This window comes from Anoplolepis gracilipes, chromosome 16 (genome assembly GCF_047496725.1).
Source record: "Anoplolepis gracilipes chromosome 16, ASM4749672v1, whole genome shotgun sequence".
Lineage (NCBI taxonomy): Eukaryota > Metazoa > Arthropoda > Insecta > Hymenoptera > Formicidae > Anoplolepis > Anoplolepis gracilipes.
Genome location: NC_132985.1, coordinates 3,755,636 through 3,778,781, shown reverse-complemented (window position 1 = coordinate 3,778,781; position 23,146 = coordinate 3,755,636). Strand labels below are relative to the sequence as shown.

General features: G+C 36.0%; 4 protein-coding genes across 6 annotated transcripts in view; 1 reads left to right on the top strand and 3 right to left on the bottom strand.

The window, feature by feature from the left end:
* Positions 1–23,146, top strand: part of LOC140674577 (uncharacterized) — a 114,022-nt gene that overhangs the window by 30,248 nt on the left and 60,628 nt on the right. The window lies entirely within an intron of this gene.
* Positions 1,075–6,012, bottom strand: LOC140674572 (uncharacterized). Of its 3 annotated transcripts, none has more exons than XM_072908211.1 (4): positions 5,561–6,011; positions 4,661–4,845; positions 1,606–1,722; positions 1,075–1,495 (listed from the first exon to the last, which is right to left on the bottom strand). In XM_072908211.1, the coding sequence occupies exons 1-4, from the start codon at positions 5,720–5,722 to the stop codon at positions 1,387–1,389; spliced, it is 573 nt and encodes a 190-aa protein (XP_072764312.1). In that variant the 5' UTR covers positions 5,723–6,011; the 3' UTR covers positions 1,075–1,386. The 3 variants fall into 3 exon arrangements, with proteins under 3 accessions (XP_072764312.1, XP_072764313.1, XP_072764314.1); XM_072908212.1 differs by having other exon boundaries at positions 1,418–1,517; positions 5,561–6,010; XM_072908213.1 differs by having other exon boundaries at positions 1,445–1,495; positions 1,597–1,722; positions 5,561–6,012.
* LOC140674575 (uncharacterized) lies at positions 6,269–9,826 on the bottom strand (the record flags this gene model as incomplete). The annotated part of the gene is made up of 4 exons (XM_072908217.1): positions 6,269–8,170; positions 8,420–8,536; positions 8,997–9,169; positions 9,659–9,826. Coding segments are annotated over 4 exons (588 nt in total), but the record flags the coding sequence as incomplete, so codon positions are not given.
* LOC140674830 (uncharacterized) lies at positions 15,702–16,775 on the bottom strand. The gene is made up of 3 exons (XM_072908677.1): positions 16,606–16,775; positions 15,870–15,977; positions 15,702–15,810 (listed from the first exon to the last, which is right to left on the bottom strand). Exons 1-3 carry the CDS (start codon positions 16,773–16,775, stop codon positions 15,702–15,704), a joined length of 387 nt encoding a protein of 128 aa, XP_072764778.1.

Genomic DNA, 23,146 nt, shown 5'->3' with positions numbered 1-23,146 from the left:
ATTTCTCTCGCAATGATAGATCTTCGCGGTGGAATTTAGCCGAAAATTTTATACACGCGTATATATGTATCTTTCGATCGCATAAAGATATATTGGCGAAGCGTTAATTTCTTGCTAAAAAGAGAAACGTTCTTTTCGAATTATTCAAAGGAGCTGTGATTAAAAGGATATCCGATATTTCCGAGGCATTTTGAGAGAGCGATTTCTTTTCAATTAATTTATAAAAAGTTCTTTTGAAGAACTACGTCAAATTAATCAAAGAATAAGATTTTATTATTTGTTGCATCGGTGAAAAAGAGAGAACAGTCTTTTCGAGAATAATTATAGAGCTGCATTAAATTATTCGTAATTATAAAAAAGTGGATAGACTTTATAATGCGAGGTACACAGAGTATAATTTGTACTTTGTCCAAAGATTCTCTCTCTCTCTCTCTCTCTCTCTCTCTCTCTTTCTCTCTGTCTCTCTCTCTCTCTCTCTCTCTCTTTACGAGAGATCGGGTCTTTCAAAGTTCTGTTGTAATCCGAGCAATTTCGTAGTTACGAGGAAATTCCAAGAACGACGTTTACTGCATAATTTGAATTGCTGACGTCATTGTTGTCAACATTGTTGTCGATCTCATCACATACTGATGGTTACTATTATTCGCTTTTATGCCACGATATTTCCGACGTCTTCTTTTCTCACGATTAAAAAAAAAACCGCGCAGTAACTACTCAAAGCGACACGATTTTTAAAGCTTAAAGAGTATTACTTTGCACGCGCTTCACAGAAAGAGAGATGAATTTACGTCTAAATTAATTAACGACAAATGTTGTACGAAACTTTCACAACGATGCTTTTAAAATGCATATAAAGCTCTGCCATGCATATACATAAAATAAACACAAGAAATGTGATATATATATATATATTGCACATAAATATAATAATTTTTTTTTTATTATAATACATATATTGTACATAGCACAACTAATTATATTTCAACATTTCTGTCTAAATAATTAAATAGTAAATAGTTTTGACTGTACAATTATATGTGTTAAAAAAAAAACTAAACAGTTAATATTCTCGAATTCGCATACATTTAAAAACTCAAGTATAAGAGATTGCTTTAATTTAAAAGTTGCAACCGTGTTTGATTGTAATTAATGTCAAAACTTAAGATAAAGCAATTAATAGAACATCTATTATTCCATCTATCTGCAAATTCCAGTTTCCTGAAAATCTTAATCTAAATCTAATAATCTTTGGTGTTACAGTTCAAGCACTTCGTTAATCTGATTACAACGAAGAAAAGATAGGAGAGAGAGATAGAAAGGGAGATTTTGCGTGATAGCTGCTCGTTTCGTGATTGTGTAAGAGATGATCGCGCTGATTGCGGTACTTTAGAAGACATCTGGACACTTGGCGTGCATCTCGTCGCAATTCTCACCCAAGTGATAAGTTCGCTCGTATTCGGTCATCGGATCGATGTCGTAGTGGCCTCCGGGTAGACTGCAATCATTAAACCCGTCACCTTTCGACGTGACGTTAACATTCCGAGAAATGTTATTTTGATTTCGAAAGAAGGAACTTAATTAATTATTAATTCTAACTTTTCTTACGTAAATGTGGCGTGCAGGATCTCCTCCAGGAAACTCCCTTTCCCTACGTCTTCGCGCTTACGTCTGGCTGCTTTGCAGATCGCCTTCAGGACGCAGGCCTTGCCGTCCTTCTCCTGGCTTGGCAGTGAGAAACACAAAGTAAGATTACGAGGTTGAAGATTCGACGAAGAGCAGGGTAATTCCGTGGTCGTTTGTCATTATCATCCTCGTTATCGTTGTCGGTCTCGCCCCGGGAGTCGGTGGTCTATTCATTAAGTTTGCGATAATACCGGGGGCCGCGTTGATATTGCCGTGCACGAAACGTTTCACTGTAAACCCGGGGGTTACAATGAGCCTTCGTTCCTCCACCCTCTGCTGTCCCTTCTCCGCACACTATGCTAAACAACCGCGTGCCGTCGTTTCGCGTCTGCCCCTCTCTCCCTTCCCGCCGTCACCTCCATCCGCCGAGCAAGCACTGGCAATTAGGCTATGGCTCTGCGCAATTAGAATTAGAGTAACCGTCTCACCCAGGATTAATCCCTGCTGCTCGACTCTTAACCGAAACTTTACTATACGCGTGGCTGTAGACGGCTACAATCGGTACAAACGTATATAACTGCTCGATCGAGAAGGGTGAATACTGTACGGTTCGCGCGGGAAGAGGGATGATTTATTCGTACCAAAACGGGATTTTACCCTCCCCAATGGCTGTTAGTGCGATCGACGAGCCGGAATCTCTGGAGTTTCGTTTTAACGTCCCGGTACACTTGACTTGAGTTCTTTAATCCATTAACGTCCACGTGCCAAGATGGTCGAGTTCGTCTCGGAAATGCGATCTTTGTCGCGAGATTAAATATTAATCCGTAGCGTTTGATCTTGAACGGAACACCATCGAGGTCCGTCGATGTAGAAGGCAGAAAAACATGTGTTTAATTATTTCTTTTTTCTCTTACATTCTTCATATCATTTTGTCAACGATAATCCTCGACCACATGTGACGAATTAAATACGATCCCTCGGGTGATCAAAATTAATAACGGTCCTTTTTATTCCCGGGGATTACTCGACGAGGACGTCTTAAGACGACGGAGCGCGCTCTCTAAGCCCGTGCTATTTCGTGGCCAGCTGGTTAGGATGCTCGTCCGCGAAACCGCTTCGCGGGGCGATGTAGCCCGGAATAAAGAATCGCAAGAATATACGCGGGCATCGTTCGTCCGAGTAATGCCGTGCAATTTTTTTCACGTGGCTAAGCGCGCGTCAAACGGCGACGGCCCCATATATTTTTCCATGGCGGGCGTATGCATTTCGCGAAATAAAACTGCAAGCTCGCGGCTCGCTTCTCGTGTTATTTCTTTTTGTGCTTCACGACGCGAAAACGTCGGTTAGTTTCGGAGCTCTCTCTCTCTCTCTCTCTCTCGCCGGGATTTATCCGATTTTGTGGGACACGTCATCTGCGACGCTGGAACGCGCTGTAATTATATCGAAAATCCGATTTAATCGGGGATTACATTAAAATACCCGTGTTCTCTCGTGCAAAATTGTCCGCCGTTTTGCGGCATGGAACACGAATATGAGTTCTCCTAAACGACTTTCTACAATTGCTTTCAAGAATCTCTCCCCAGAGAGCAAGTTGCTCTCACCTGATGAACCATCTGCGTGGCCAACAATCGTCTTCTCGATATCGTTTCCGAAACACGCCATACACCATAAAAGCTGATTTAATCGATACTTTTTTTTTTTATCCCAGACTTATTTCTAGCACGTTCGAGAAATAAATCGGCGAGCGAAGTGAAAGGCCACGTTTTTGTCGCGCGAACAAACACGACGGAACCCTCACGATGGCATTGAGAGAGGAAGCTTCTTTTAACGCACATTGTGGGTTTTCGTACTTAAATTATCGTCGTTTGTTGCCGAGCAAGTTGAGTTGGAGACCGTTTCTCTGCCGCACCATCGGTCCGTGAAATGCTTTCGCGGCGCGTGTTTTCGCCAGGGCCAGTGTTATCCGGATTTCCTGGATAATCTTATTACGGTCACGCGCGTGTGCGCGGTCGAGCTTTACGAGAGCTTTAACATTTTCAGGGGGACGCGCGACGCGAGTAGCCGTCGAACAAGAAACGTCGATTACGTCGGGGAAAAGGGTGTAGGTTGTAGAAGGTGAATATCATCTTGCCTTAAACTCCCGGGCTTTATGATTCCTCTCGCGCGACTCCGATCGCTCCTAAACGAGAAACGTTCTTCGCTTCTCGTCGAAAAAATGGAAACATTTTCCCGACGCCGATAAGGAAGGCGACTCTTCCTCGCAATATATAATAAGTTGGCGTCTATTTTTCTTCGTATTGGCAGACAGCGAACTCTCTCGCTCGACAAGTTGCCGAAGCAAAAATCTCACCGATAAGTCACCCTTCGCGCGTTCGTTCAATAGAATTACCATTTTTCCATCGGGAGACTTTTCATCGAAGGAGAGGACAAATCTGATCAGTAGAGAAAAACGAAATAGAGTCAGACGCCAGACGCAATACACGATGGAATATTTGATTTTCCCGATGGACGACAAAATATCATGCGATCCCGATTTTTCTGTCCCATATTCAAGATAGCGTGGCACTCTTATTTTTCATTATTAATTTATATAATTTTGTCCGGCCGTGCAATTATAATACTATCCTATATATAAGTATCGTCCGTCTGTCTGTCTGACGGTCTACGACCACGAACTACTTCCACATTTGTGGACCGATTCCCACGAAATTGCTACCACAATGTTGCAAATTATTCTGAGATGGTTGCTATGTGGTTTTTTAAATTAAAAAATTTTTTTTTGTAATTATACGAGGCTATGTTTTCGAGAAAAAAATTTTTTTCCAGATTTCTCTGCAAATGTGTCCGAAATGTTTTGTTTTAAATTTTTCGGGGATGGTTTCTATGTGGTTTTTTCTAAATTTTTAAATTTTATTAATTTATATAATTTTGTCCGGCCGTGAAATTACAATACTATAACGTACTATAAGGTAGGAGAGAGAGAAAGAAAACCGTCTGCTTCCTTTTTCTCCTTCCTTGTCTGTCTTTTCTTACTTACGTTTTTAGCATTAGCTCCACTTTACGGTATAACTCTCTTCTGCTTCGGCGATGATAAACCTCGGCTGGCTTCCTGTATGGCACGGTATTTCTATGGGGTAGTTCCCACGCCAACCCGGCAGTGACACCGATGACGAATATTCCTTGGGGCTTCGAGTACGTGGCCACAGTTAAACAGTATACGAGCTACGTAGATAAATATAAAAGAGAAACGAGAGGATAAGTACGGAAATTAATAGAGAGAATAAAAGTAATATATATATATATATATATATACATTAAAAAATTTTTTTTAATCTAAAGAAAGAGAGAAAAGTAGATCACCAATCGCTTGCTAATTAATTAACTTACTTTCTAAGTAATTAATTCATTTTCCTATAATTCGGCGTACTTATGTATTGAACGTGGTGTATTTAAATTAATTATTTACTTGCTATATACGCGGTGCAAATTAATATTTCTATCTTCCACTCTTTTAGTTTGCTATTACTTGCGGAGGTTCCTGCGCTTATTAGAGTCTTTTAAAGCGTTATGCATAAGGCAAGTTCCGTTTCATTTAGCATATGAAACTTTCCTGACTAAACTATATCGAGAATTTATGTTGCACTACAGTATACAACTTGGCACAAGGCGAAACTCTTTACACCAGCTCGCGTATCGACCTGTCTGGCGCGTTCCGTCAAAACAAAAACACGAGAAGATTATGATTTCATTTTAATAACGGACTCTGAAGCCAAAGCGAGAGTGTAACAGGTGCGTTTACGCTCACCTAACGTTTCCCCGAGTTTATGCATCGCAAATTCGCGGACTTGACGCGAGAAGAGGCGACCGTAATTGCCATTTCAGCGAGAATGCTTCTTTCCTTAGTAATGTATGTATGTAAAATAAAAGTTTAGCTTACTTGAACGTTGCTGCCTTGAGGGAATATTAGATAATTAATGCCAGCTTCCCTCTCGGACCTTACAAGAGAGTCGTTTGGGTACGTTGTCAAGTTTGTCGGTTCTCCGAAGCGTGGCACGAGAATAGCGAGCAAAACGAGGTGTCGGAAACGATTGATCAGCATCGCGGATCAGTACACAAATTTCATGTTCCATCGAAGCTAAAGTCCTAATCCTAACTGATAGAATATGCTTGAATGCATGAGCGCTCTGTGGACAGTGAACATTCGGGAGCAAACGCTAACTAAATACATTTGCGCGTCGAAAAGCAACGGTACTCCGAGACGGTTATCTTAACGACGAGTTAAACGAGGAATAATTTGACTTTTTGTTTAGTTTCAAAAAAAAAATATATATATATATAAAAGAGGTTTATAAAAGTTTATGCATTTGTATGAAAAAATATTGCTCCGTCAATTTTATATAAATTATTTGCCCGTAATTTTATCAATTTCTTTTCATTTCTTATACATCAAACACACATATTGCATTTTTTTAATATAATAAAAAATCATATATACCTAATACTTATAAATCGTACAATTTGCCTAAATATTGTTATTTGCATAATAATATGATAATATAATTAGTAGGATCAAGCATTGCAAGAACAATTATTAAATTAGCATTTTAATTGGTTATCGATTACATTAAAATAAAGCATGAGCCGATTAAACATTAATCTGATTCAAATTAGTATCAAAGCGTACGGTGCTTTCTACAAATACAATAATTTATTACTTCAGAAAGTCGTTAACTCGTCAGAATAACCTTGTACAATTTATTCCAACAATTATTTCATATTTTGCAGATTACATGTATTACGGATTACATGATTGTGGATACAAAATTATCAGCGATTCTCTCCTGCGTTTTTAAGTTTTGCGGTAAACGATCCTGCAATAATTTGATTATCATTGGGATAAATTTCCGGCTAAAATAACTAGGACACGACTAAACCGAGTGCACGGTACATATTATCGAATCAGACTCGTGCCAGTAATCTAATTTAAGCCGAATATTACATGCATCGCAAAATTATATTTAGCGCGACGCAACAAAAGCGGAATACGCGCGTGAATGTAATAATAATAATGCCGGAATATCATTTAGTCCGGTAAAGGAACGAAATTTTACGTCGAAGTGAAAAATATCCAGTTTGCAACTTTTATGACGGTAACAATGATTTTTTACACGCTATTTTCAGAGTAATATTTTCTTGATAATAAACGGGCACGAAGTGTTACTCTATACAATAAAAAAATGATCAAATAAATATGATATTATTTATATTTGCGACTGACTCCATTGTCATGAGTGACAGATAAATACTGACGTATTTAAACGCGAGAATGTTTGCCGAACAGCTTCGGTGATTGAATATCGATTAGACGTTTGTTACAACAACGCGGAGAGATGTATTTGGCATATTTTATTATTCGTACTAAAAAAGAAAAAGAGAAAGGGAAAACTAACCGCGGGATTCGGAGCGTTCCATCGAAGCACTCTACAGAAATGAACCATAAATCGACGAAAGCCGAGCGACCGTTTTATTAATGCAAAACGTCGTGAAATTATTCGAAACCGCGCCAAAATGAATTACACGTTGCGGAAGTAATGTAATGACCGATATAGAATATTCATAGCGCGAGAGGCTCGCGCGAAACTTTCTGAATTTAACCCCGGAATAGTCGTTGATGTTATAAAATCGTTTGTCGTCAACACGCATGTATGTACACGTAAGTATACAAATCTAACGGCGGAAATACTTGTGTGATATTGTTAAAAATTGTGTAAATCGCCAAGTATTTACTTATTCGATTGATCAAATAAATACAATATATTTGCGATAAAATATTATCAGAAATTAAGAAAAGCACGAACAAACTGTCACCCATTTATTAAATATTAGCTTTATATGCACATATATTATATACTATATATTAATACATTGTGACCAATGGCGGCTCGTGGCAAGATAACGATATTAACATAATACTTAATTAGTATGTTAAACTAAAATATAATGTATGAATATTTTACATTACGTAATTAGATTTTACTCGATTAACGAGTTGCGTAAGCTCATCTCTATTTTAATGCAAATGTATCTTCTCTCTCACGGAAATAATGCTTTGAATAAAAAAAAACTAAAGGATAAAATTGCTCTTTAGTCTCAGGGGCGTTTGAAAGGTTTCAAGTGACAATAAAATCAATCGTGTGATAGGTCGACGCGTTTTATCAGTAATCGAAGACCGATATTCATCGTGGAATAACACACACGAAGCGAGAGCCAGATGTCGGGGCGAAAAAATCGTTCAGTCGCCAGAAAAATTTCGCCAAGGTCTTGGCAGCAAGTCGGTCACCATTAGATCGTCATGTCGGTCGCGTATGCATGCTGCACTTTGTGGCACGGTTTCCAAACTCGAAATCGGTCGCACTTTCAAAAGTCCATGTCATAAATGGAGTACCGACACGTGGGATACAGTATCTCGCAGTTTCCGCTCGTTTGGTATGCGTGATCGTAAGCCCGATCTTCCGATCGTTCGAATCTGCTACCGTCCATAGGCAATCTGCGAAAGAGTATTGTTGTTGTAATAATACCTTCTGTACTTAATTCTCAGTAAGAATAAAGCGTCTGTCGAGTTGCGTTTGTTCCTCAATTAAAATGGAAGATTAACGCGCTCTAGAGTTCTGCGAGAGTTCACTGTTTCGTGAAAAGAGAGCAGAGTTTAATATAATATTGTATACGATGAAAAAGAAATATTTTTATTGTTTTAAAATACTTTTTATATATTAAAATAGAGCGCGATTATACTTACGTGAAAATTACGTGAAGAAGTTCTTGAACGAAGGAACCTGTACCCACTTGGGAGGGATCTCGCTGGCCCGCTTCGCAGAGTGCCCTCATCACGCAAGATCTACCGTCGAGACCGGTGCTGCCGATAAAGTTTAATTTGAAAACGTTCCTCGGCGTAAACTTTAACGACAGCTCGGCTTCTGCCGAGCGTGAAAACAATTATGCTCGAAATGATTTCGTTTCTAATTACAGCTAAAAATAATTGCGTCTTCGCGATAGCTACAGTATACGCGCCGCGCGAACCACGTATAATAGAGATATAACATTATCTGGATTATGTCATCTCAACTTTTCTTTTTTTTAAATAAATTATTATAAAGTCGCGGTTATATAACGCTAAATTCATTGTAACTTAATTTGTATCAATTTTGATCCATTTTTTTAACGTATAACTGTCATCACGTAATTAATGTAGTCAAAATTGTAAACAAGTGTTTGCTTCGGAATTTCGGCCATAGCGTTACTTCTCGTCAGACCGAGGGTGCATATTGAAAGATTGGCAAAGCCGATCGGAAAATGTGAAATAATACGACACTCACGATTGCAAAAAAGCCTCCATTTTTGGATATACGACGCTACGACTTGTACGGTGAAGCAAATTCGATATCTTTGAGTCGACCTTATTCGGAAGTTCCCAAGCTAAGGCAGCTGTCAGTCCCAGCACCAAATCACCGTCTCGGCCGTACGCTCCGATAGTCAGACAATACACTAACTGGAAAATACACGGAACATTCACGCGCAAATTTAGTTTTCCACGTAAAATTCCCGCAGACTGCGGGAAGTTCGAAAAAGCGGTGAGGCACTTTACTTTTCTACTTTATTCGTGTACCGAAATTTAAGAGAGGCAAAGAGGCAATAAAATCACGCTATGAAAAGTATACAAAACGTTTGCGAAATACTTGCCAAATTTATACGGCAGTTTAACTTTCCACAATTCTAAGCGTGTAATATGATTTCGTTTAAAATAATATCCCTCACTCTTTCCAACGATTGTCTTCAAATGTAGGTGGAAAGATGCTCTTTCAAATGTCAGATTTGATTTTTTTAAATTGTGTATGCTGTAACTTTATTATTTATTATATTATCTCGCAAAAGTTTTATACAAATGAAAGTTCTATGAATTACGACACCTCTTGAATTAAAAAAAAAAAAAACATATAAATATTACAGATATTTTTTTGAAGCATTTAAATAAATTTACCTGAAAATTACTACCCTGCGGAAAAATCAAGTACCTCTTAGGTCGCGACAAGATTCTAGGCGCGACATCGATTTCTGTTGTGTTGTCATCAATGATTGTTGAGCCGGTGCAGAGAATCAACCAATTTAAGCATCCGATAAGAAAGGAAAGTCGGTAATCTGACATCCTTCGTACGTCAGAACGTTAATGTTTTTTCGTATCATATGTATCCCTTCTGCGAAAAGTAGAATAATTTTACTTAGAAAACGAAATCTCATAAAAATTGCGGCAGAAGCTGCAGTTGTTCAAGAAAACTCAGTTTTATATAAAATTATTATTATTGTAAATTTACAGTACCGGAAAAAGGAAACAAATTGTCGAGTAGATAAATCGAAAACTCTTTTTAATGTACATTAATTAATAACAAAACTCACAGAGCGGCACAGAACGAAATTACGTGACATAAGTAGACAAGATCCGAGTAAATCTTTGCTTCTTCATCGATCAGCGGTTTGTCACGAGATAGTCATCGTTACACTAACCGGCCGTGACCGGCACGTGGATGATAAATGCGAAAATTTGTCGAAGTAATTTTCGCTAACGGTAATGACGATTATCGGGATTATTTTTTTGCGTGGATTTAACGGCACGCGCTTACATCGATGATTACTTAATCAAACAGAACAAAAAAGTCTATTTGTGCACAAGCGTTTTATTTATTCTTACGTTATTCAAATATCGCATAAAGTAGATGTACGGAACTGAGACGTTATTACCATTCTCGTTATTGCTAGTCTTGATTGCGGCGTTTCCACACAACACATTTTTCTGTTTACAGTTCGCTCCTTAATGAGAGAAGGAAAATTTATAATGAACATAAAATATACACCAGCGCGCTGAAAGAAGCATAAATGAAAAAAAGAGCATTTGCTGAATATATACATATAAAAGAAGCAACAATAAATATAGAAAATTGATGTACACGCGAATATATACATGTAATATATAATATATAAAATTTTAGAATAATAATTTTTAATTGTTATGCATTTACAACTACTATACTTATATATTTAATTTATATTTATAATTCTTAAGAATAATAATTTTTTTACATCGATTAACAATTTCTAAACATGAGATTTCTTTATAAGATACTTAAAAATACTATTTTGTTTTACAATTATTGAATTGTTGGAGAACATAAATTTTATTCTAGTGGCACATAAGTCATATATTAATTGTAAAATTTCGAAATATATATCTTGTTGTACTAACGTATACTGATACTACTTTTTTGCAAAATAGATAATCAATATTACTTCTTTTGTAATTTGTTTTCAGCAATTCTTAGTAAACAGACATTTTAGAACCTTTTTTAGAATTTTATTAGGAAAAAGTATATACATTTTATCGAATTAAAATTGCAATTTTCCAGCATGTGAAGAATATTTTGAGCATATTTTTCATTAATAATCTTATTGGCTAAGTTAAAACTAAATCGGTCACTTGACACAGATATCGTTTCTAAGGAAGCATATCCTATTAAATATACAATACAAACGTCTTATCGTATATCGCAAATTGCACTAAAAACGATTGCTATCGAAAAATATCGAAACAATATATTAATAATTGTAATTGAATTTTTAATCTGATAACGTGAAAGTTATCTTATTTGTAATATATTTATTTTTAAAAGCTTAATATTTTTAGAAATATTGTAGAAAATTAAATTATGAGATTCTTTATTGATATTCAATAATAATAACAAAATTATTATTTATGTACATCTACAACAACATATTATGTGCATATATACAACGTATACACAGAGTATACAGCAAAGTCGTCTTATCTGTTTATGTTTGAAAATTAGTTTAGTTAGGATAAAGGTTTTATGTTTACGACATTAGATAGTCGAAGCATACAAAGCAAATCGGTGTTGTTAATAGTAGTAGGGAATTTTAACTCTGTAACTCTGGGCCATAACAAAAATAGAATTTTCTCCTTCTCTATATTTTTTCTCTAATTAAATATAATAGTAAGTAATAATAAATTAAAAAAATATTAATTACAAATAAATTACTTTGTAATGTAAAGCTATAAACTACTTTACATTACAACTAAAAAAATTAAATAAAAAGACAAGAATGCATCTTTTTTTCTTTCATGGAAAAACGAGAACTTTAACAATTAGTAAATACATACACAGATTTTGTATAATTAATAATTTAACGAAAATTGCAAAGTTGCATCTCCATTTATGATATGCTCACTGTAATTGATAGTTGCTCGAATGTTTCGCATACATCGTTGAGAACTTTTGCCCTGAAGTAAAAGCGGAGCCACCGTGTAAATCCCCGCGTGGATACAAGTCCACAAATTGTATCCGCAATTAAGAAAGTGGACGGAAAGTCGATAATTACATTCTACGTTCTTCTAAACTTCTCAAAGATTCCTCGAATACTCTGTTAATTAAAGGCTAGAATATTTAATTCGCTGATAGAAGATCGATATATGTTGCGCACCAAAATGCAATAAAAAGCTTTAAAGCGATCGAGGAAGTTATCCCACCGGAATACAAAGTTAATTTATCTTTCATTAAACTTCTTAAATCTTTACGTTTATTGAAAGATAATTTAAAAAATCAACAACGTGACAATAATTTTATCTTTATTCGAAGTTAGTTTAGAGTACAAATACTCTTTAACATTCTCTGTAATTACATGATTTATGCTTATCTTTTACAAAGTATATTTTAATTGTATGTGCCAGACAAATCAAAAGTGATGCATTCTTTATTTCAATGTTAAAAATTATCCGCCTAGTTTATTCCTATAACAAGAATTATATACATTGTATAGGTCATTTTTGTCTGTGATTTTTTTCTAACAACGTCAATTTCTCGAAAACAAATAATCATAAAATAATATATTTAAATAAATTATTTTTCAAATTTATTATTTCAGTCTTTATTTAGAATATTCAAAGAAGGTATATACATTTTTTCAGATTTTTTAAAACACTTTTACATATTAATAAACTTATCGAACATACGCTGACCCACCTGTATGTACAGTTAAAAGGTGCCAAAAATAACAATACGGAGTAAGGGTTAAATATCATTGTAATTACGGAGCGTACGAGCTTTTGAAATTCACGATAAAGACTCGAAATATCGGAATAAATAAGCGGGATGAACAGCGGAGAAGATCGTCATTTAATTTCACTTGGGATTTTCTAGTCCATTTCACCGTCGCGCCCTTTCAACCCTTTATTATCTCCGGGTGAACCTCTGCTATCAGCGAATCCCTCTCGCACACATGCACCGCGGCCGAATCTTTTTGTGTACCGTGTCAAACCCGGCGTCGCCAAGCACGTAATATTACCCGCTCGCGCGGATCAAGCTTGACAAAGCCAGGCTCTTTAACGTACCTTTCCGTTTTTCCCTTCTTTCTCTCTCTCTCTCTCTCTCTCTCTCTCTCTCTCTCTCTCTCTCTCTCTCTCTCTCTCTCTCTCTTTTTTCGACTTCTGTGTTGCTATTGCAACGGGGGCGCACAGCGCTTTCCGTTAATTGCATACGGGAGTTGTGCGCGCGTGGTTGGTTTTCTGACAAGAAAACCACAGAGCATTCTAAATTAATGCTTTTCGTTAACGCGCGGCCCGCTGGGGCCGCGGTCGTATGCAATTATAACCCGTTCTCTCCTGGAATGCGACAGTCGCGACACGACGGCCTCTCCTCTGGGATAATAACGCGGATAGAAACGGGGACGAGCGTTCCGAAAGGGTGGTATTCGCATTCGCGGATTTTTATCCAGCCGATTCAACGGAACGATCGCAGATTGATTTTATTGTACGCGGATCGTCGGGTCGGGGTATCTCGTCGGGTGGGGATCCCGTGGGGAATAGAAACGTATACCCCCAATGTACATAATGGAAGTTACCGCAATTTGCGGACACGAAAACCGCCGGAGGAGAGAGGGGAGTATATGTGTAGGAAAGAAATTTCTTTACTACGTTTCCCGCCCTGGTCTTCGACGCGTTAGCAATGATGCGCCATCGATAGATCGTGTAACCAGCACTTTATTTACGCCCGATAGAATTTAATTTTACAATCGACATTGTTTGAAAAATGTTTCGAAATTTTCTCTCCCTCTTGTGGAAAGGTGTCTGTTTGAAGTCACATCTATGGCCCTCGCGGGCTTTCCGATGGTCAATTTTGGGAGAAAAAGAAGTTTGGAATTCAGCTCTCGTTGAGAAACACCATGGTTTCTCCTAACACTTCGTCTGATATATGTGAATCTTTAGAAATATGGTACCTAGGAGAATCATATGATCCATGTTAAATCATTGATTTATAATAAAAGTTTCAGCGCGCCTTCGAAGTCTCCGTTATTTATCTCTCCGTTAACATGTATATTCGAGAATAATTATTATAAAACAAAATTCCTTTATTATATATAGTCTGACATGAAATTAACAATTTATATTTTCTATCGTTAAAACTTGGACCGGATACCGACCTTTGACATCCTTATTTGAATGCAGCCTTCCACCATGGATGAAACTCGAAATAATTACATCGCGAATTCATTTACGTGCTAATAAAGCAATCTTACTACGCTGTGTACATTTATAATGAAATAGTCTGTGTCACGGGATTCATCGTGGCAACAATGCACAGCAATTAAAAGTATGTATTTACGGAAAAATGGTTCCTTTGTTAGCATACAGCTCCGTGAGAGACATACAAGAAATGTATTTCAAACGAAAAATTTTTTCGACGTAATTGTATAAAGTATAAAAATACCGACAGCATTACGATATATTGGATATAATATTGTAATTAAAATTAATTAATTTTTTTTATTTTTTTTTTACGTATAATAGATAATCAAAGAAATGAATGCTCAAGACGTGAAATTTGAAAAGTAATCAATAGCAAATCGAGAAGGTTTTTTTGCACAAAAATATTCTTCTTTTAAGTAATTTTTTATTATTACACGTATAAATGTAAACTTTTTATCATATTATTTAGATACTCGAGCGACTTTAGCTCATTAGTGTAATTGTAAGTCAGCAATTGTAGTCTGACTCCTGAATAATATGTGTTTGCGTTGGCAAATGGCGAACGTAAAGTGGGGCACTTTTTAATTGCCAGATAGTCATGCGATAGTCCAAATTAATGCTTTTCGTTGGAACTGGACCAGCACTGCCCGTGAGTAGCAATTATAATCGTCCTGTCGCGGGACGTGACAAGCAAGGGATACGAGAAAAGGAGACAGAAAAGAGAGAGGCGGAAAAGAGAAAGAATAATGCACGAAAACGAGAAATATTTTTTTTCGCGGTAGCCATTATACGAAGACAAATTAATGGCGCTGAGGGCCGTATATAACGCCCGGTAGAAATATTCTTTCGCTCATTTTTTGTAATACGTGCTCCACTCTCTCTCTCTCTCTCTCTCTTTCCCGGTCTTTAGAGCTAAACGTATATTTTTACTACATTTAGTCGGCTGACGTACCACCATATTTTATCGCTTGCCGTGTCCGGTGCCCCGGAATAATTCGAGTGCGGTTTTGCAGCGTGACAAATGTTTCATTAACCGCTGTCATTTCTCACAGTGTCATCTAGTGATAACTGTAGGGGCAATCGCGTAGGAATGAGGCAGGTCTTCAAGCGTTTTTGTAACCCGTACTTATTTCAATGTGAAAAATAAAGAATCTCTTACAAAAACGACTAGAAATCCCAGAGCGACACAATTTTAAACTGTTTTCCTTGTTGGTTTACTTACGTAAAGTTGCTCCGTTTTTTAGCATACATTATTTACATCATTATTAGTCGCAATAATATTTAAACATTGCCAAGAAAATAACAGCTTAACCTTTTATCAATTAACAAGAGATCACGTATAAAAGAAATGTGTGTGATTTGTGAATAATAATACTACAATATATAGAATATTAATTTTATAGAAATAATTACACATCGTATTATTCTACATATCTGTTTGATATATGAATAATTTCTCGTTAATTCGCACTCTTTGATACTTTAGAAAATGCTAGCTCTCTGTAAAACTATTAAATCCGATCAATTCTAGAGGACAATTTTTTGAATGACGTTCACAGAACAGCGGGTCTTCGTGCCAAGTGTCATTATCAATGTACGATCTGAAAGCAAGAAAAGACGATTGATACAATGTAATTAAAATTAATATATTTCTTCTTACCTTGCAAATAACTTCAAAATCTTCCCTATAACACCGCCCTGCTGTCTCGTGTATTGTAACGCTTGACAGATATTTTTCAGTAAGCAAGAACGTCCATCGAAACCGTGGCTGAAACATTTATCGCAATCAATCAATTTATTTAAACATAACCAGAAAAGAGATATGCATTATTGAGATAAAACTAGAGTTCTAATTACTGTCAATAAATTCAACTCAATCACGGTAATTACGACACTGCAACAAATGCGCGATATTTCTCAATAATATCGAGAAATGATGATTTAATAAATTCAATAAGCGTTTAAAACTCGTTAGAAAGGACTCGTGTAATTATTGAAAAATAATCATTATTATGGGAATTTATTGCAGAGTTATATTCTGTTCAGTTATTTAACTACTCTAATTGCCTTTGTTATTAATTGTGTGTTGTCGAAAAATGTACAGATTAAATTTCCTTGATTATGAAAAGAGAAAACTGCAGTCATCGCTGCAAAAGTCGATGCACGGAAGACGACATTGCACCATTTGACAACTGTCTGCGATCCCAACGGCTGGCAACGGATGTCTTCGGTCAGTCGGCCGGAAATACATTCCCGCACCACCCTCGTTTTAACCGCTTGACCGACCCCCGACATCACTGTTTCATCAACCCCGCGTACCTCGCCATCTATACCGCTCCCTCGCGATTGCCACTATTCTTACATTATACAGCGCGACTATTTACAGTATTTATTACCTTTCGTACACGAGCTCGGCGCACTCGTGAATGTCAGGTACAGACCGGATGTTGCGAGAGTCACCGGGGGTGGGCAGTTGCCATGTCGTCTTAAAGCCCGACGCTTGCGCGAAGATCGCCGTGTAAGGGAGCGAGTTTATTTTGTAGTTGAGCCGATACTGAAAGATCATTTATTCACCGTGAATCCTGGAGTTATTTTAACTTTTGCTCTTCGTCTGTCAGTCAAACAAAAGTTATCGCGTAGTCCTTTCGAAATGACGCAGCTATAGGATATAAAATACGAAAATACTCTGGAGAGATATATTTAAATATTCTAGTATCAATATATTCTAGTGTCTTGATATATCCATATGTCTGAATAAATTCGGAATCGAACAGAATAGACAGATAAAATAATTCTAGATTGCGTTCGATTGGTACTCGAACACTTACAGTTTAATTTTATTTTAAATTTTATTATTCAATTATTGTAATTAAAATAATCTTAAATAAATTTTGCACATATTCCACATGTATAAAAGATTCCTTTAAAAATAGGATCGAAAGGAGGGTCGCGAAATTGCGCGCTGGAAGTCGCGGGAAATTTCACCTGCGGAATTTGAAATCATAACTTTGTATCAAAGGATTGCGGGAATATATGAAATTTTCGCCGTATCCTTCTAAAAGAGAGATTTTCTGAATTTCCGATCAGCCGTTCACTTCGCCGTCGAAATTGTCGGGTAAACCCGATTTCCGTCTTATCCGAATTATTTATTCTGTTGTGAATTACTTCCCCATCTAAGGCAATAACAGCGCATTCTAACTATAATTCTTTTGCGCCGCATATAATTTTTCTCCTCTCCCTTAGGGATCACCCCTCGTAATTTTATCTTTACGTTTGCTCATAAATAACGAGACACTTATCGTAAAATTGGAGTTTCCGCGTCGCCGTGATTCTTACGAGTTATTCCTTCATTATCCACGCAAACAATACAGTGAGAAATCTCCCATAACGCTTATCGATCTCTTCCGTAAATAAAGTTCTCGAACATCAACTTGTCCTAAGAATATAGAGAAATATTTGAGAGACTTTGTAAATTTTAATACCGCGCGTGACATTTTCCCTGTCTTCGTTCTTATTCTCTTTTATTTGAAAATGCTGGAGATATATATTAAATATAAACCGCAATTTATACATATATCTACAAATTTACAAAATTCAGTAAAATATTAATTTTATTTTAATTTAATTTAATATTAATATTTTTTAATAAAATACATAAAATACATAAATTTTGGCACATAAAACTATTGAAATCTCGATAGATTTAAAGGATAACAAAGCCTTATTTCATTGTAACAGAATCATAGACAGATCAAAGCGCGGAATATTCTGTATCGCGTATCACGAGATGTACACTGTATTAGCTAACAATAGTTCTCAACTGATTATTCACCAGTGCGTCTATCCTGAATCGCGCTTGATCTCCTCGACGTATTTCCTCCTCGCGCAAAAAGCTGCCACGGATAGAACCGGTGCCGGTTTCGCGGCGCCTATTAACCAGCGCGTGAATCGCGCCCTGATATTTCTCCCGTGTAAACGCGCCGGAAGGATGGTGTCGCCTGGATCTGGCAAGCCGTTTGTCAGACGCTCGCATCCCGCTACCTTACCACCTCTGTTTCTTAACGGCCGAAAATACGATAAGGCGATCGGATTTATGCGCCCCTCGCGCCAGCCCATCGGGGCGAAATATGTATGTGCGCTGGATCGTCGGGTGTGTGTCGGGTGTATATGTGTCTATAATTTTCCGACAGTGCTCCACCGCTTCCAAAACGCGTTCTCGGACGTGCAAGGAAGAGAGGATAAGAAGCTAGATGGAAAACGTGACGGTCGCACAACTTTGCGCGTTTATCTAAACTTTAAAAGATACTCAAAAGATGAAGCATTCTCTGTGAACTATAATTGGCGATTATCAAGCTCGTACGTTTAATTAACTTGACGGTTAAAGATTTGTAAATATATAAAGGCCTACAGCTATTTACAGGAAATAAATATTTTGTAATTTATTTATTCGAAAAGGAAAATGAAGTAATAAAAGATAGGAATTATCGTTGCGTGATTAAGTATTTATAATATACGATAATTTCTTCAACAATTCGTACCTACGTTCCTTGTATATTGAAATTCATATTAATATACTAATTAATAATTAATTAATGCTGCATCAAATAAAACATGGAATTTATTTTGTATTATTATTTTATAATTTTATAATATAAATTTTTAATTTATTGTAAAATTAAGAGAATATTTTTTATAGCACGTTGAGATAAATTTAATTAACAAAATCGACAAAAAGTTCGTTTTTCGAAGCATATCTTATTAAATTGTTTTTTATATTCCGTAACTTTTCGCTGACAAAAATACATTAATACATTGTCTTCGTATAATTTCATTATTTTTACCGAGTGCGGAATTAAATGTTTATATGATTTGACATGTGTTTTCAAGAATTTATATTATTTCAAAACTGAAGTCATAATCTTATGAAAAAAATTATTTACATTGGTCAACTTTTTTAAATCTGACTTCGAGCAGTTTTTATACGACACAAAGTGCGTGACTGCATTCGTTGTTGTGACGTTCTCCAAAAATGTCATCTTCTTAAAAAGAATTTAAAGTAACACTTTTTTATGTGCTTAAGTAATACTATGTCGATGAGAATAATCTGTTGAGTGTTGCCGTATACATAGACGGATTGTAACGAGACAACGTTGATTCATGCATATTGATCCTAAGTCCTGTACATCGAATAATGTACATGGTAAACACAGCGCGTATCACATCGATATTACGGTGCACTTCGTCGTAAGTGCACCGGATTATCATCAGGTGGCATAATTCTTCTGTCATACAAATTGACCCCAATGCTCGGATATTTCGGAGAGACACCTGCTGTTTTCTTAGGGAACAAAGACTATATACGTATATTCTCTCTTGTTCGCGTTACATTTAATTCCATTATTTCAAAGAACAATTTTATATTTGTAATATCATCATCGTCTGTAAATCAGGATCGCTCTCCTCGTCTCTCTTGTCAATGCAGATCGCTACCTGTGCGGATACTTTTGACATGCAATTCTCGTACATCGAGAAACATTATTAAATATAAATGTCTCGAGGATATTCGGGGAAATATGATCACGTAAAGGAGAATAGCGTGCTGCGCATATTGCGACAGCGAAAAAATAAACACGAAAGCAGGCGACTTTGACACGGCGTTGCGATGATGAAATTTCGACACTAGGATGTTCCTGAGCATATCGCGTCTTTCGACAAACATTGCACCTTCTGCGCATCCGCGATACCGCCAATAAATTTCCATCGATCTGAATCTCATCTTTCTTTTCTTGGTTTGTACTTACTGTAGATGAAAACGCGAGCAAGCTTCATCCCGTATTAATGTCCCGGGTTACATGGTGCTTCAAAATATACCCGCCATCCGGCGGCTTCGTGCCTTTTAAAGCGAAAATACGGACGTAGCCCCGATCGGTTTACATTAGAGTCTCGTGTACATATAGCGCATAAATTCACCTCTCATGTTCTCTCTCTCTCTCTCTCTCTCTCTCTCTCTCTCTCTCTCTCTCTCTCTCTCTCTCTCTCTCTCTCTCTCTCTCTCTCTCTCTCTCTCTCTGCAACGGCACACCAGACGTTGCATAAACAGTGCCATGCTATGCGCCGGCACGGATGATACGGGATGTTATTCAACATTGATTCTTATATGGCTTTTTACGACCCGTTCGAACGAGCGATCCATTTACCTGCCATTGATGCACCCATGTTCCTTTAATACATCGAAATTGCGAGTGATGCTTTTTTCACGGAAGTGAAATAGATGGATTTCCATCTATTTTATATCCTCCCCTCCCCTCTTCCTGTACATTCCTCTGCACACAATCCCGGAGATAGGATTAATTCGCATATTTTCATTAATACCGCGCTGGAACCACAGTTTATTACATTCCATAAAATGTAATAATTGATATCGGCTAACGCGTATCCGCGTTTTTTTTTTTACATACGCACGTTTCGAATAATTTACAAGTAATTATAATTTGATCGAAAATTACGATTAATTTATTATTATGTTAAATTATAAAATAGTAGATTTTTTTAATTACATAATCGTGTAAGATTTTTTGCTATATTTTTTTCTATATTTAAAACGTAGATAAAAATAAATTTCTTGCCTACTTTAATTTTCAATAAAAATTTAATAGAGAATATCGGCTAGTTTAAAAAAATACTGCTTACTCTGTCAACAATAAATCTGTTATTGCGATACCCAACAAACAAATTTATTCTCAGAGACATCATGTAACAGGTATTTCTAGAAAGATAATATTTATTCGTATTACGTTCGACGAAGCCGGATGTGAAATCGTATAAATTACAAAAGGTGAGGAAGATATTTTTTATTTCCTCGCGTTTTGCGCGCACACACAGCTGTTTCACGAAAGATGAAAAAAACAAGCACCTCATTGCATTTGAACATCGAAATTCGGGAAAAGCGAGCGGTGCAAAGACAGAAAGAGACAGAAAACAGAGAAAGAGAGGATGCGATTTGTACAAAAATAAATGGCAGAAAAACCGAAATAATCGGAGCGAATTACTGTGCGCGCGAGAATTGACGTAAAAAATTCCACAAATCTCTTCGTCAAACGAATACATTTTCGCGTATCTCGTCCAACAAAATAATGAGAATGTAATTAATTTCAAATGATATATCCATTGGCCCTTCGATTTTGTCATGCCAATGCCGATACAAAATATTTCCGATAACATTCTTCCAGTGATAAGTTCGATCGGGCGAAACATATAAATATATAATGAGGAACAATTTGAATTGTGTTGAAAATAAATGGTTATATTCCCTTCTTTAATTTTGGCGGTTATTTAAACACTAGGGTCTGATACATGAGACCTGTCACTTTCATTTGAGTCTTTGCTCAAGTCAGTTTAAAAATGTCAAAATGAACTAATTGTAAGTACCAAAGAAAAAATGTTTTTCATCGAGTTTTCTACAATAGAGACAAAAACTATACAGAGGCATGGATTTTGTAATAAATTTTAATCTAAAAAAAGTTTCAAACGAAACTCGAAAGATGTTTTTAATATTTTTTACCCTCCTAAAATCGCATCGTAATTTCTACACTATGATGGATATTTAAGGCTCTATTTATTTTTCAAATAAAAAATAAGGATAAATAAAAATAAAATTTTCAATTAATTTTTAATTAAAATAAAATTTTTATTTATTTTATTTAAATTTCAAAGTTTTCGCTACAAATTTTTTCTAAAATGGCTTTTCATTTATTTTGTTCGACCTACTTGTTGCGAAATATTAACTATTTACTTAAACACAAATGGATACCCGTTACATTGTATTTTATATAAAAATGTCCCTTCAATATTTTCGAAATTGAACTACACATTTTAAACACACGATAATATTCACTGCGTTAGAATTTCAATTTAAAGAGTCAAAGCGGGACAATCATTTGCAAAATGCAGTTTTGTGAACGTATTATTTATCTTTGTCTATTGATTTCCTCCACACCGTTTTTAGTATTTGATCTTCCTTTAGCTACGGATGCAATCGTAAGCTTTACATGTGGTAATTAAATTATTGGACATTGAAAACAGTCGCGATATCAAGTTGATTAACTATATCATTTTACACATATTTTACAACTTTATTTTATCGCAACTCGTTCACAAACTCTTTCCAAGACAGATAGTGTCTTTGTCACGGTTGACCTTTTATTCATAATTTTTGCGTTACGGTTTCTCTTGCAATTATAGAAAATTGTGAAATCGATGTTTCCACCAGACCGTCTAAATTTGACAAATTGTCAATTTAGTGTTTGTAACTTTTTCGTGCCAAGTGTTTCACGATACCAACTAGTTTCCAGTAGTTTGTGTTACTTTGCTCTATCAACTTCTGCATGTTGTCTCTTTAATTTAATTTGTTTTTTCAATTTTGAATAAATAAATTCTCTTGATAATAATTTTCCATACGATCATTCACCCTCATTTTACGTAATTTATTTATTCTACAACTTCGTTAACTTTTGATTATGAGAGCATGCTTCATCTTTATGTACAAATTACATAAACGATAGTAATTAAAATTTTCTCATTTCCGTATAATTATTTTAATGAGATTTCAAATGTTTATTCTTGACAACATTGTGTCAACATTTTGATTAAAATATATATAAAGTTATTTTCGTGATGAGATTTTAAATATTAAATAAAGAAATACCTCTTATTAAAGGATAGTTTAATTAATTTTTTATCAACAAACTGTACAAACTTAAATTTAAAAATTTTAAAAAGTAAAATAATTAATAGCTATCATGTTCGATGATAATATCTCCCTTAAATTATATCGATATAACATGCTTACGCTTATAGTAAAAAAAAAGAAAGAAAATATCACGCGATACTTACGAAAAAAGTGCTGCCTTTGCGAAAGGCCAGGGCCCTGATCGGCCT

Coding starts and splice junctions, on each gene's coding strand:
- LOC140674830 (XM_072908677.1), bottom strand. CDS start 16,775: ATGATCTTTCAGTATCGGCTCAACTACAAAATAAACTCGCTCCCTTAC. Junction 15,978..16,605: donor GCCGAGCTCGTGTACGAAAG/GTAATAAATACT, acceptor TAAATGTTTCAG/CCACGGTTTCGATGGACGTT. Junction 15,811..15,869: donor ATTTTGAAGTTATTTGCAAG/GTAAGAAGAAAT, acceptor TCTTGCTTTCAG/ATCGTACATTGATAATGACA.
- LOC140674572 (XM_072908211.1), bottom strand. CDS start 5,722: ATGCTGATCAATCGTTTCCGACACCTCGTTTTGCTCGCTATTCTCGTG. Junction 4,846..5,560: donor CTCAAGGCAGCAACGTTCAA/GTAAGCTAAACT, acceptor TTATCTACGTAG/CTCGTATACTGTTTAACTGT. Junction 1,723..4,660: donor GTGGAGCTAATGCTAAAAAC/GTAAGTAAGAAA, acceptor CTCACTGCCAAG/CCAGGAGAAGGACGGCAAGG.